General features: G+C 43.7%; 1 protein-coding gene across 4 annotated transcripts in view; it reads right to left on the bottom strand.

Annotated features, from left to right (window-relative positions):
• Window positions 1–222: 222 nt before the first annotated feature.
• SLC4A5 (solute carrier family 4 member 5) overlaps window positions 223–13,242 on the bottom strand; it is a 753,917-nt gene continuing 740,897 nt past the window's right edge. For all 4 annotated transcript variants that reach the window (XM_085633456.1, XM_085633454.1, XM_085633455.1 and 1 more), the window contains one exon: window positions 223–4,484. In XM_085633456.1, coding sequence (XP_085489582.1) covers window positions 4,319–4,484 — 166 coding nt within the window. In that variant the 3' untranslated portion in view covers window positions 223–4,318. The remainder of the gene's footprint in view (window positions 4,485–13,242) is intronic.

Consider the following 13,242-nt stretch of genomic DNA (forward strand, 5'->3'; position numbering starts at 1 on the left):
TTTCTGCAATACGTCACGCCACAACATGTGCATGGCAACACAATGGGCCTGATTCACAAAGTTAAACTTACAATTTTGTGTAAGTTTACTACTTTTTGGTATTCACAAAGGTAAACTTAGACCAAAAGTCTAACTCTACTAGTAGTAACTTACCTTTGTGAATAGCAAAATGTAGTAAGGTTAGACTTTTGGTCTAAGTTTACCTTTGTGAATACAGAAAAGTAGTAAACTTACACAAAAGTGTAAGTTTACCTCTGTGCATCAAGCCTAATGTTACTACCAACCACTGAGGCACACTTTGGCATATAATAATGACAAGCAAAGTGTGTAGTTGTCAAACTGTAGCACAAAGGCTGGCACAATTCTGTTGGAGGAATATGAGACCTTCATAGGTCCAGTACAATTGCTTTAAGCAGCAGGAGCTGCCTTTATTCACTGCAGCGTGGATTTAATCAGTTTTTTTTCCTTTTGTAACACATGGGCAGCAGCTGTCCATGTAGCTGTAGTTTAAAAACACAATATTATTTCAAGCAGCAGTGAATGAAATCAGTCTCCATTACAACCTAAGCAGGGGCGTGGCTTGGGCAATAAGACCGAGGGAATGTATGTTTCAGATTTCCTAACAATCACGCTGGCATAAAATGTTTAAAATATATTCTATGAGAAGCAGGACATAAGGGTGGCTTAAGAAGCATGGGAAAGACAGAGGAGTGCTGATTGTTAGGGCTACTTAAAACACAATAGCTTTCAAACCACCACGTTGTAAGGCAGGGATAAGAGACAGAGCAAGTGTGTGTGTGTGTTTCTGTCAGAGTGGGTATGTAAAAATCCAGGGTGACATCCGACAGACACCTCACCATACCTGACTGAAAGCACATCCACCCAACTATTTACTACAAAATACATTTTTAGGGGGGTGTAACACCCCACAACCCCCCCTGAAGCTACGCCCCTGAACCTAAGGCAGGGTTGGGTTGCTGAGAGGTGCAGTGGCGGCTCCTCCGCAATGGTGGAGGAGTATCACCCCACTGCCTGGCGCAGAGCCAGCAAACAAAAAATTAAACAATGCTAGAACATCGTTTTATTTTTCGTTTGCTGGCTCAGATCCAGCTTGTGCATGGAGGGGCGGGGCATGGGAGGTGGGAGAAGGAGTGCTTGTGCACTCCATAAGTATGCATATGTGTTTGACCGGCTGTCTCAGGCCGACCAAAACACACATGCTTTCTTAGCTTTCTCCTGCCCGGCTGTATTCCGCAGCCGGACTGGAGAAACCCCACAGACTCCATAACCTGAGTGGAGCGTCTTTCCTGCCCACTCAGGCCAATTGCTATGCTGCTCTGTAGCATGGAGGTTGGATGGGAGTCTGTCCCAGGGGCTGCTGGGACTAGGAAGAGGCCAGTAGGAGCGACGTGACGAGGTAGGCGGCCGGCGGTGTCGGGTACGTTTTTGTATTTATTATTATTAACATGTCCCCCCTGTACATGCTTCACCCTCACCCCCGTGCTCCCCACACTCGTCTCATCATCCTTTTTTAATGACAGCCGCCACTGGAGAGGGGGAGAGCTCGGCACTTGCAAGAGAACATAAGGTGTTGTGAACTGAAAATAGGCCCATCTCGCATTGGTCTACGTTGTGTCACAAGCTTGCAGTGTGGGAGACTGGAATAATGGCCTCAGAACATGCCATTGTGCAGATTTACAGCTGTGGCTCTTCATCTTTGCGGCACAAGCCACCATTTTTAATCAGAACTCAAGTTGGTACTCTCACTTTATAAACTCAAGGTTATGTTGGTGAGCAGAGGGGGCAAGATTGTATAGATGTTTGCAGTCAGTGGATCAGAGATCATGGGTGGAAACCAGTTTCAATAATCCCTCTTAAAGGAATACTGCTGTAGGTGTGTGTTCATATTCTTGAATGAGCAAAGTTTTATGCTTCGCACCTTGCCAAGTCTAACTTTAACAGTTACACTATGGATATCAAGTCAGAAAGTGAATGGTATTCGTTCACAAATAAGAATGTTAGATACAGTGTAGGCATTTGAAATTAGAAAGGTGTCTGGGTGCATGTTTGCTACACCTTTAATTCCTAATGTTCTGCAAATATGATTCCTTAAAATCTTGTGTAAGAGAGTCTTCACAAAACCTGAGTGGATTTCATATGAAGTGTTCAGATTGGTTATTCATGAACAGGTCATCAGTGGTCAGCTTTAATAAGCAAAGGCTAATGAATGTGTGCTGATGGGTGTGAGTAAAGGTTTGTTGGGTCATTTAAGGCATATATGTGAATGGTTGGTGCAAAAACATCCCAGCACAAATAACATTTGCACTGGGCAATCTCTATAGATTTGCACTTGCTTAACACATTGGTGATAAAAAAAAATGGGAAGGAACACGTTGAAATGGTGTGTGTGCCATTAAAGTCCAATTTTTGAAATATTTTTGCACAATTATTTTGCACTTTCTTAAAGCTGATGGTGAGTGACTGAGTAGAAATGATGTTCACTGGCATTGACAGTGAATGTGCACAGTGGGCCCTGCGTCTCATTAATCTAATTTAGCAGATATTCCGCCTGTGTTCAACAAGACTTTTTCTTATTTGCCCAGAGCACCTTACCTTCAGCCTGATTGATATCTATACTAGGTGCTAGCTGTCTGAAATAGCCATTTCAGGGTTGCTCTCAGAAATTTCCTAGATATCTGACCTGTTGAAGTTTCTCTTCAATTACTATATAGGGTTTAAATATTGACAATATTATTTTCTAAACTGTCTTTCCGCATTGAGAAGGAGTTTGGAATATTCATACCTAATCAGATCATAATTCCCAGCATTATATGAGCAGACGTGCTACCTTTTTGTCGTATTGTTTTGTTGAATATCTTTACTGCACCTTCACATTAGATGTACATGAGCGCTCTGTTATCTCCACACTTTGAAATGTAAAACCTTATACTTATTAATTGGAGAAATACAAATATAAAGGTATCTCATTTATTATTCATTGGTCTCTTGTAAGCAATGACTTCTTGTTAACAATGATTGAACTTAGTGGAAATGTCATGTTTTTTTAGACACCTAAGTATATATGGTCCATTAGACCACTGAGTCACTGAAATATTCCAAAGAAACTACTTTGCTTTTGCGGAAAACATTAAGTGAGCACTTGAGTGCAGCTCCTGGAAAGGGCATAAATACTATGTATGCCTATTTTAGTTCCATTTCCTAGTCTAAATGTCATAGGCAAATTATTAGTAATCGCTTATAAGCACCACTCGACAATTTCAAATGTAATTATTTGACTGTCCTGGAATATGACGGCTATGGGTGGGGAGAGAATTTATATGGTAAACAACGGTTTTACTCACAAAGCAGTTCAAAGCAATGTACCTTAACTATTATATGAGAGTTGAAGAACTGAGCCTACGTCTTCCCCTTTCAATACCAAGATGGCTTTTGAATACAGTACCAATGTGTATGCTTCATTAGGTAGAAATGAGCAGTACAATAGAAACATCCTTCTTCCTAAAAAAATGTAATCAACGTTTCATTTTACAACAGTCCTGTGAATTTATCTTCTTGTATATGAGATAGTGCTTAACAAATATGTACAAATCAGACACTTTTGTGTAGACTATGTGATTTGGATAGATAAAGGGAGTTGTAATGCTTATTATTTCAGAATTTTAGTAATATTACATTTAATTCACTTTTTTCACACATAAAGCTTAGGATTTATGCATAATCAAAAAAGTAAAAATCTGATTTCTTGCTCTGAATTCATGTTTATGAATGTGGTGCTGCTCAAATTCCTGAATGAATCACTTTAAGGATAGAAGTATGTACTTCCTACACATATTTTGCAAAGAAACAGAGAACTTATTTTCCAACCTATTTACTTCTCACAAATACGACTTATAAAGAGAGGCCTAGTTTCATTATTTACATGTTATATACAGGAACTGAATCTGGTGCAGAACATTACTGAACCTTCTTTATCAGCCTACAAACATGATCTCCTATAAGGATTGCCTTAGCTAGAAGCAAAAAGGCAAGAACACATCTTACATTCTGTGGCACACACATACCCACCAGCGTTTAGAAACAGCAGTAGTGTTGTATGAAGCATTATATATAAACAAGTAATTATTATTAATAATAAAGTCAGTCTTTCATATTTTTTGTTGTTAGGTGCAGTTTCAAAGAATTACAATTGCAATTAACAATAGCACTTTCTGCTGATTGTTCATTTGTTCCCATCTATGTTATGTTTCTAAACCAACACGTCTTCTTGAATGGATATCATTGATCCTCTGCGCCAGTACTATAATGTGGTCTCGCTTCCCATGTCTCTGCGATTTTTCTCAGTGTCGGTGTCATCATAGTCTGACTCCAGCTCTACATTCACTTGTGGCACTGCTGCTAATGGGTTCCTAGGGTAACTGAAGGCAGGAGATGGTGGGCAGGAGATCTTCAGGTGAAGTGTTATACTAGAAAACAAGGAGGTAAATAAGAGTTTAATAAATCATACATTTCTTTCCAGTAGATTTAAGATTCTGTCTGAAAAAAATTAAAATGACAGATTTTTAGCATGAAACACAATATCAACTTAATTTAAGTAAAACTATCTTTTGATAGTAACTGCTGATTTTTTCCTATGGTTTTGTCACAAGATGTCGGGTATGACACCAAGGCCAGAGTTTACAATTGCAGAAGGTATCACCCTCCACAAATTTCTTGGTATCACAAGTTTCCCTTCCTGGAATGGGGAATAACATGCAGGACCTGGATCTACTGGGTCAAACAAACTATGCAGTTCTTAGTTATGGCTTCTTTCACATGGGCACTGTATAGTTGCTTTGAACAGGGGTAAATGTGCATTGAATCACATTTAATTTTACACGGGGCACTTGTAATTACTCAGGGCGAGATCCTCCCAGGGAATCAACTCCACCTGACTTATAATAAATCTGCTATACCTGACTTGTAATGGGGCCCCTAATCTACTGTTCAGCTGGAATTGTCAAAATGTTAGTGAGTGCTCAATTACAATCACATCTTGAAGGACACTTTTTGCTTGATCCAAATGAAGTGAGATATTCGGCAGTTGTATGTGGATGATGAGTGGCTGATGGTTCATAACATACTCTGCTCGTCTGCTTTGTTCAACACAGTGACTAAAGCATTTTGGAAGAAAGGATTTTTTCATGGTTTGGTAAAAAGTACTGACATGTCTCTAAAAGAGTATAAAAAGTAAAGTTAGATTTGCCCTTTTCTTCACTATTTTATTTGGGGTACATACATAGGTGTAGCTTAGTCAATAATACTAGGAGTGTGTGATTATGAGATTTTCCAACAAGCGTCACAGTGCACAACTAAAAAAGACAGTTGGTGGCTGAGGCATGATTTGGGGTGGGCTGTTAGGGCAATTAGCTTGGGTTGGTGTCACCCGGTGCGGGTAACTCCTGGTGTCACCCCCTCACGACTTACCGCTTGGACCTCCTCCGCTCCGAGTCCGCCAGTGGACACAGTTGGCAATAACGGGACCATACAAAATCCTTAGTAACGTTTGTAAGTGCAAACCCTCAAATTCCAACAGGCCAGGTTTTAACACAAGTTCTTCCAGGCCAGATTATCCACTTTTCGACCATCCCGCTCCTGTGTACCTTATCTCACAGCTGACCTTCGGGCCCCAGCCCTATATCAGCCCCATCCATCTCTACTTTCATTATTCCCGTAAAAAACATTAGCAAAATCACCTTCAAACTTAAAACATTAAATATAGCAGTAAATATAATTAGCACGCACTTTAAAATATGTTCCACAGTTGCCCTAATGACCTGATTGCTAATTAAATAAAAACAGAAAGGCAATGACAGGGCCGGTTTTATCGCTAGTATGTAATTCCGTCTACAGGGAATGTCACATGAGCCAATGAGGATTACAAGATGTAGGAATCACATGTCATCCATACTGGTGGGCAGTAAATTTAAAGAGGGTTTGGGCTGGGGAAGCACAAACTCAGGATTTAAAGCATACCGTAGTGGTTGGGGCTTGGCTTTACTAATAAAAATGTATATCGGCCCAAACTCTTTTTAGCAACATTAAAATAATGAAAGACTGGGGAATTTCTAACTTTATAGTAACACAAAAAAAGTGAAGTTCTAACTATAGCATTCATGTTTGTCTGCAGCTCTTTGATGACAGTTCATAGCCACTGTCCTATGTTAGGATTGTAACTTTTGAACTGCAAGTAACACAAGAATCTCTGTGACAAAGGCAGTAACCCACTGAGCTATCCAAATAAAATACAGTTTATCTGCATTTCAAAACTACCAACAGGCAAAGGACTGCTCTCCAGCAGGATCATTAATCACCAGTTCTCTGGACATGTTTTATTGATGCCTTGCATGCATGGCCATGATAATGATGTGCCTTGCTGGGCCTGTGCAGATTTTTAAAATAAAAACAAACAGTAACACATTCTCTGACCTACTCCTTGTGTCACAGCCTGATCTGATAAGCAGCTGCAGGAGTCAGGAAAGGTGAATCAGAATAAACAAACAAACTTCTTTTCTCAAATGCTGAACAAAAATGGAAATATCCACGCAGCAGCACAGGACGGTAGGCAAAGGTTACTCGGTGTCAAAGAAAGCATTTGTTCCCTTTGCCATGCCCCTATTGTACTTGCACACACAGCCCACCCAAGCCCAGGCCCAATAACGCATCTCCCAGAATATGAAGAAAAACAACGTTCGGAGGAACGTTTTAAATTAAAGTGCCCATTTTCTATTGGCCTTCATATCCTCACTGCGAGGGCCAAGGCTCATGTTTGGGTGGGCCAGGCTCATGTTTGGGTGGGCCTGGCCCACCCGGACCACCCTCTAGAACCGGGCCTGCTGTCAATGCGCACCGGGCCTGCTGTCAATGTGCACCGCCAGCGTGTGAGCAGTGTTGTTTGACTTCTTTTGTTTCCAGGAACCTGACCTGTGAAAATGAAAATTAGTAACGGGCCCGGCACTCGGTTCCATACAAATAGCGCCCTCCGGAACTTGGCATCCGGTGTGGCACTGTGAATTGGCTAGCAATACGCAATAGGCCACTCACCTGCTGAGTTGGTGGCAGACAGGGGGGGGGACTACCTCGGTCGGGCGGCTAGCCTTAAACCAGGCTCTGCTCCTGTCCGTGGAATAAAATTAAATTATAGTGGCGACCTGAGACGAGGCGAGACCTCCTGACCTCCTCGTCCCTCGTGATGCCAAGTCACGCGCACTTGGGGCCCAATGCGCATGCGGGATTCGGATTCCCGTATTCCAAAACAACATCGCCGACTGCACCCCTCTAGTGACGACGTCATTGCCGAGGTGCGCAGACGCGGTGGAGGAGGAGACAGTGCGCGCTGCGCACAGGCACCTCCATCCCCTATAAAGAAGCAAGGTAAATAGGTAGAAACTTGATGTTTACTATAGTTGTATTAGCAGGCAGGCTAGTGGACTATTCTTTTGCTTGAACTTAATCTGTTTATGGGCAGTCCAAATCCAAGATCCCAGCTTGATGGTAGGCCATCCAGTGAGCAAAGGGTCACAATGAAATAGTGAATCATAGTATGTGATGGTGTTGTCTACTCCATTCCTGTTCCTCGACACAGCAGTGCAGCACAAGGACAGGGCAAGGAGAGCAGATCTAGTACCACGTGTGGCCTAGCATTGCAGCCCCAACCTAGACCACTGTATCAACTCCACCACCACGACTTTCCATTACTGCAGCAGCATCCAGAGTCTCCAGGAAGAACTGGGCATGCATTCCTGGACTTTTCACTTGGCACCTCATGTTAGAGGTAATTCTGTAACATCCAGAACCTCTTCAGCAGTCAGACAATCAAGGAATCTTGGTCACAACTGCACTCCAGCTGGAGGAGGTGAGACTACATATAGTTTCATGTCCTCATGACTGCACAAGTCCTGCAAGCCAAGTCTCTGGTCTAGTGGAGGCTAAATTTTGTTCTGAACTTCAATAAAAACACTTAGCAACTAGATTGTTCAGGAGGAAGGCCGTTTCACTGTATGTTCCCCTATCAGGCACACTGAAAAATTAGTCTTGGTTGGATTTGGATGTGGACCACAGCTTTCAAGCCAGAGAGCTTCAGAATATCTTTTTCTGTATCCAGGTTTATGTGGGACAAAAGCACAGCTCCACAATGAAAAAATAATCCTACATAGAGATGAAACAAGGAGTAATATATAACAATACTATCCCCTCTTTGCATGTCTACCCCGTTCCATCCACACATCAAGCTAATTGGTCAATGCACTCAAAACCCAACCTGTACCTGAATCCACACTACTTCCTGGGATTCAATCAGGGGGCTCTACATAAAAAGAAGGGGGAGGAGGATAGCACCTTACTTCGACCTCCTCAATGTGAGTATCATCACACAGAAAAGAAGTAAGGTTGTATTGTCATCCCCACCCTATTGCTCCGCCTCAATCGTTGGTCTGCGCTGAGGCATCACAGCAGCACTATGATGAAGAATGCCACAATAAGTTGTGGGTAAGGGCAGTTTTTTACAAAGTAATGTGCTTTGCTACACCTTTATTGTAGACTGACATTTGATACAAATTGAGACTATAGGAAACGTACTTCTTTTCTGTGTGATGATTCAATCGGGGGGCCTGGACCTCTCCCACTGTATTTTCTCTCCAGTTTGTGTTATAACGAGAATGTGGACTTGTATGGATACTCCAATGAGCACTGAGTTTTTTGGCTCACTTTATGTGGCTTGGTGGCACAAAACTCCAGCATACAGTTCATAGATTCAGACTCAAAATGGGGAACACGGTGTTTTATTATCCCGAAGCAAATAAATAAGTGCCACTGAGTGATTACAAGTTTCCTTTCCTGGAATGGGGAATAACATGCAGGATATGAATATACTGGGTCAAACAAACTATGCAGTTCTTAGTTATGGCTTCTTTCACATGGGCACTCTACAGTTGCTTTGTACAGGAGGAACTGTGCATTGAATCACGTTTAGTTTTACTAGGTGCATTTGTAATTATGCGACCCTCCCGTGGAATCAGTTTCACCTGACTCATAATAGGGCCCCTAGTCTACTTTTCAAGGTGGAGATGTCAAAATGTTAGTGAGTGATCAATTTGAGTGGAATTTTGAGGAACATTTTGCTTGATCCAAATCAGTGAGATAATCGGCAGTTGAATGTGAACACACACAGCAATCTTTGGATGATGAACAGCTGATGGGAACTAATATACTCGGCTCATCTGCTGTGTTCAACACAAGGATTTGTTTAATGGTTTGGTGAAAAGTACTGGCATGTCTCTAAAAGAGTACAAAAAGTAAAGTTGGATTTACCCTTTTCTTCACTATTTTATTTGGCACAAGATTCCAGTATAAAGGTCCTAGATTCAAACTCAAAATGGTAAACACAGTGTTTTATTATCCTGAGGCCAAAGTCAAATAAATCTTTATTCGGTCAGACATATGTCCAGAAAAGCACATGTTAAAACACATATAAAAGTCACAACAGATCAGTGTCACAAAACTTCAGTTAATAACATATACATCACTGATCATACAACCACCATGGATAAAACATGCAAAATATGTTTTCCTTAAATTCAATGCCTAAATTACAAATTCAAAACTGCATAGCAAATTGTTGGCGACTCAATGCATTGTAAAGCCAACAAACCCTCTTGGTGTGTGTTGAAACATTTTCCACTTAAAATAGGGCGGAAAAACCCAGTTCTGAAAGCAGAGTATTAAGTGCAAAATAGCATAAAGTGCTTGGTTGACTGGCTAGAAACTCCATCACATGAACAACGCGGTAATAGAGCAAACCAGGACCCACTAACAGGAAAAGCTCCTAAAAAATGTATCATATTGGCTCTAAGCTGTGTTAAATAAAACCTGTGTTTTGGTGCCTTTATCCACGTCAAGTAGGGCTCCATGCCATTACAAGTTGAGAGTGTAATATATGAAAGCACTGTGACCATATCAAGAGCTTTCATAAATCTCAACTCTTCTTTATGGGTAAAGTACATTTCCTTAACCAGGGCTTTGGTATGTGAGCTAATCTTATCTGCAGTCTCGAAGAGACTGCTCGATCTTAGGTCTAGAAGAGTACTTTTTACATAATTAATCCAAGGAATGGCTAGCATGCTACTTTGTTTCCGACAATCCTCCACCATTTTGCGTGTGAAACTTGGCTCCGGTGTGGCAAATTTGAACCCAGAACGAAATGGGCGCCAAGCCCACCACCCTGATTCATGGTGGGAAATAGAACTTGATGTGGATCTGGGAAGTCCTAAAGCTCATTTCAAAACCTCTGCTCTACTACCTGAAGGAACTTTACAGATGTGTACCCCCACACACCAGCTCCATATGTGCCCACAAAGAGGCATTTGCTTTTACATAGCATGCTCAATTCTTTGGGGGACTTATGTCCCAAGTTCTTTGCGAACCTGAAGTGTTTGACACAACTCTAATATCGATTGGGACCACTGAGTAAATAATCAATCCCATCTCCAAGATACCGAAGTAACTGTTCATATTTTCATTATGAGTGTTTCTCCAATAAAAACGTTTTCGAACGGGTGTTCTTTGGACCACAAGTTAAAATGTAAGATTTATTATTATTATTGACCTTCTGCTTCGGCCCTGCATAAAATTCAACTAAGTGTTTGAAATCCATTTACTGTATGAGCTAGGAGCACAGCGCCGTCTGCGTGCAGTAGTAATGGGACCAAATGCGAAACTGAGGCAAATAATGAAGCGGCACTAAATTATGCAGTAGTACAGCTTGTCAATCGGAGGCTTCAGTCTAAACAGTCTTGGCCTCCTTGCACCTTGTCATTCACAGATCAGGTGACACATGAAGGCTATCACATTTAAGAATAAAATACCCCTCTATAAAACAATATACAAGAGCTTCCAACACTCAGATATTATTATTTTAAAAAAAAATATTTTTATTGACTGCAAAAAGGCACGTTAACATACAGAGCTCAGCGCCTACAACCCGGGGGCCGGCCACAGTGCTGCAAATATTTACCCAACGACACCGGCTATCCCACATCCCGGAGGCCGGGCATCACCGTGTGCCGCCGGCTCAGCTCCTGCAGTATACCAATTCGTATTCACTAGAAAGTCAAGTCTGTGGAGCGACCCCCAACATTTGCAAGGCCGTAGCGTGTTTTACCCATATCTTTGTTGTCCTCTTTTCCGTGCCTTGGGCAATAAACTCTAAGCCCCCTATTCCCACTCCTGAATCCCACCAGGCCCTATCCACCCCACCCACCCAGTCCAAACAATTGAGGTCACCTGTCAGCTGCCACCATCTAAGTAGCTTTGCGCTCATTGCCCACCCACATCTCTACTTCACTAAGCGTCCCTGAAGATCTTCCTCGCCTCCAATCTGGTCCCTCCAGTGCCGGTTTTATGCCTACTCCCCACTAGCGCTCTCCCCAGGGGTCTCTCTCTCACCGTCCTCCATTCTGGAACTCACCAGTGCGCCTTCCGCTTCCGCATCTCCCCTGCCAATATATTCTGCGTACAGTCCCCAAAAGTTTTTGGGCCAGCTGCTCGGCGGCAGCAACTCACTGAACCTCTCCGTCTGAGTGCAACAGTAGAGAACATCACGTTTCCACTGCGCCACTGTGGGTAATGGGCCCCGCATCCAACTCATCGCGACTCGCCGCTTCGCGACTAGCATCCCCATATCTACCAAACGTCTCACCGCCCGTGGTACCACCCTGGAGTGTCCCAACAGGGCCACAGCCGGATCTGGGGCCAATTCCAACTCTGCCACTTTCGCTATCTGCCGATAGACCGCCTCCCAGTTGCTGCGTATACCCGGGCAGTGCCACGCCAGGTGCATAAAGTCAGCCATTGGGTGCTTGCATCTTTCACACGCCGACTCATCTCGCAGGCCATACCGATGTAGTCGCTCTGGAGTATAATACATCCTGTTTATAAACTTGAAATGGATCAGCCGGTGTCTGCCATGCAAGGAGATGCATCGTATCCCCGTGCAGCAGTATGCCCACATGGCGTCGTCAATTGTAATTTCGAGATCTCTCTGCCATGCCAGTCGGGCCTTAGTGTACTCCAGCGATCTTTGCGACTGCGCCGTGCGATATAATTGGGAGATTAACTTATGGGGATTTTTGTTCTTGATAATATAGGACAACTCCGGAACCTCCGGAGGCTCCGCCATGTCGTCCCCCAGCAACTGTCTCCAAGCATGTTGAACTCTATGGTATTGGAAACGTTGCAACTGCGTGCCACCCCCCTCCGATATGGCCACTTCTTCCCATGTCTTGACGACGCCGTTCACGAACATGTCCCCCATTGTGTGTACACCCAGCGCTCTGAGTGACCGCACCACCCCCTCTTCCCTGCAGGGGGTAAGCCAAACCGCCCAGTCAAGTGGCATTGCCGGTGAGTAGAGCTGTGCCCCCGAGGTGCGCTGTAAAATATTGTTCCAAGCATGTCGGGTGGAGTTCAAAGAGTCTAGGAACCCCATTCGCCGATCCGGCGGCTCAAAAATTATTGCAGGGAGCGGGAGAGGCGCAGCATACAGAGTCTCCAATTTGAGGTACGGGACGGCCCCGTCCCCATGTATCCAGCTGTGCGCCTGAGCCCCCTGCGCCACCCTGTAATACAGTTCCAGATCCGGCGCTCCCAGGCCGCCCAGATGATAGGGCAACGTCAGGACCCGCCAGCTAATCCGTGCCTGCCTGCCCGCCCACGCCAACCTCAACAAGGACACCTTCAACCTAGCAAAGAAGGCGCGCGATAGAACCATGGGGATGTTCACAAACAAGAACAGAAACCTAGGGAGCACCACCATCTTCATGATGGATATGCGTCTCAGCAGCGAGAGAGGCAACTTGATCCAAGTCTCCACGTCATCCTCGAGTTTGCTGATAGCCCTACCATAATTCTCAGACAGCACTACATCCGGGTCCATATGTAGCTGGATCCCCAGGTAGCGAACCGCATCGTCTGACCACTGCAGGGGATATTCCATGTCAAAGGAGGCCGTGACCGGTGTCAACGGGAACACTATTAATTTGGTCCAATTCACCTTCAGACCTGAGAGTGCGCCATAGTGAACCACCTCCCGCAGCACAGGGGCGAGGTTATTTTCGGGGTCCCTGACGTATAGCAGAGTGTCATCCGCGTATGTAGAGACCACAATCTTATAAATTGGAAAGTTAATTC

The sequence above is a fragment of the Triturus cristatus genome, chromosome 11 (genome assembly GCF_964204655.1).
Source record: "Triturus cristatus chromosome 11, aTriCri1.1, whole genome shotgun sequence".
Classification (NCBI taxonomy): Eukaryota; Metazoa; Chordata; class Amphibia; order Caudata; family Salamandridae; genus Triturus; species Triturus cristatus.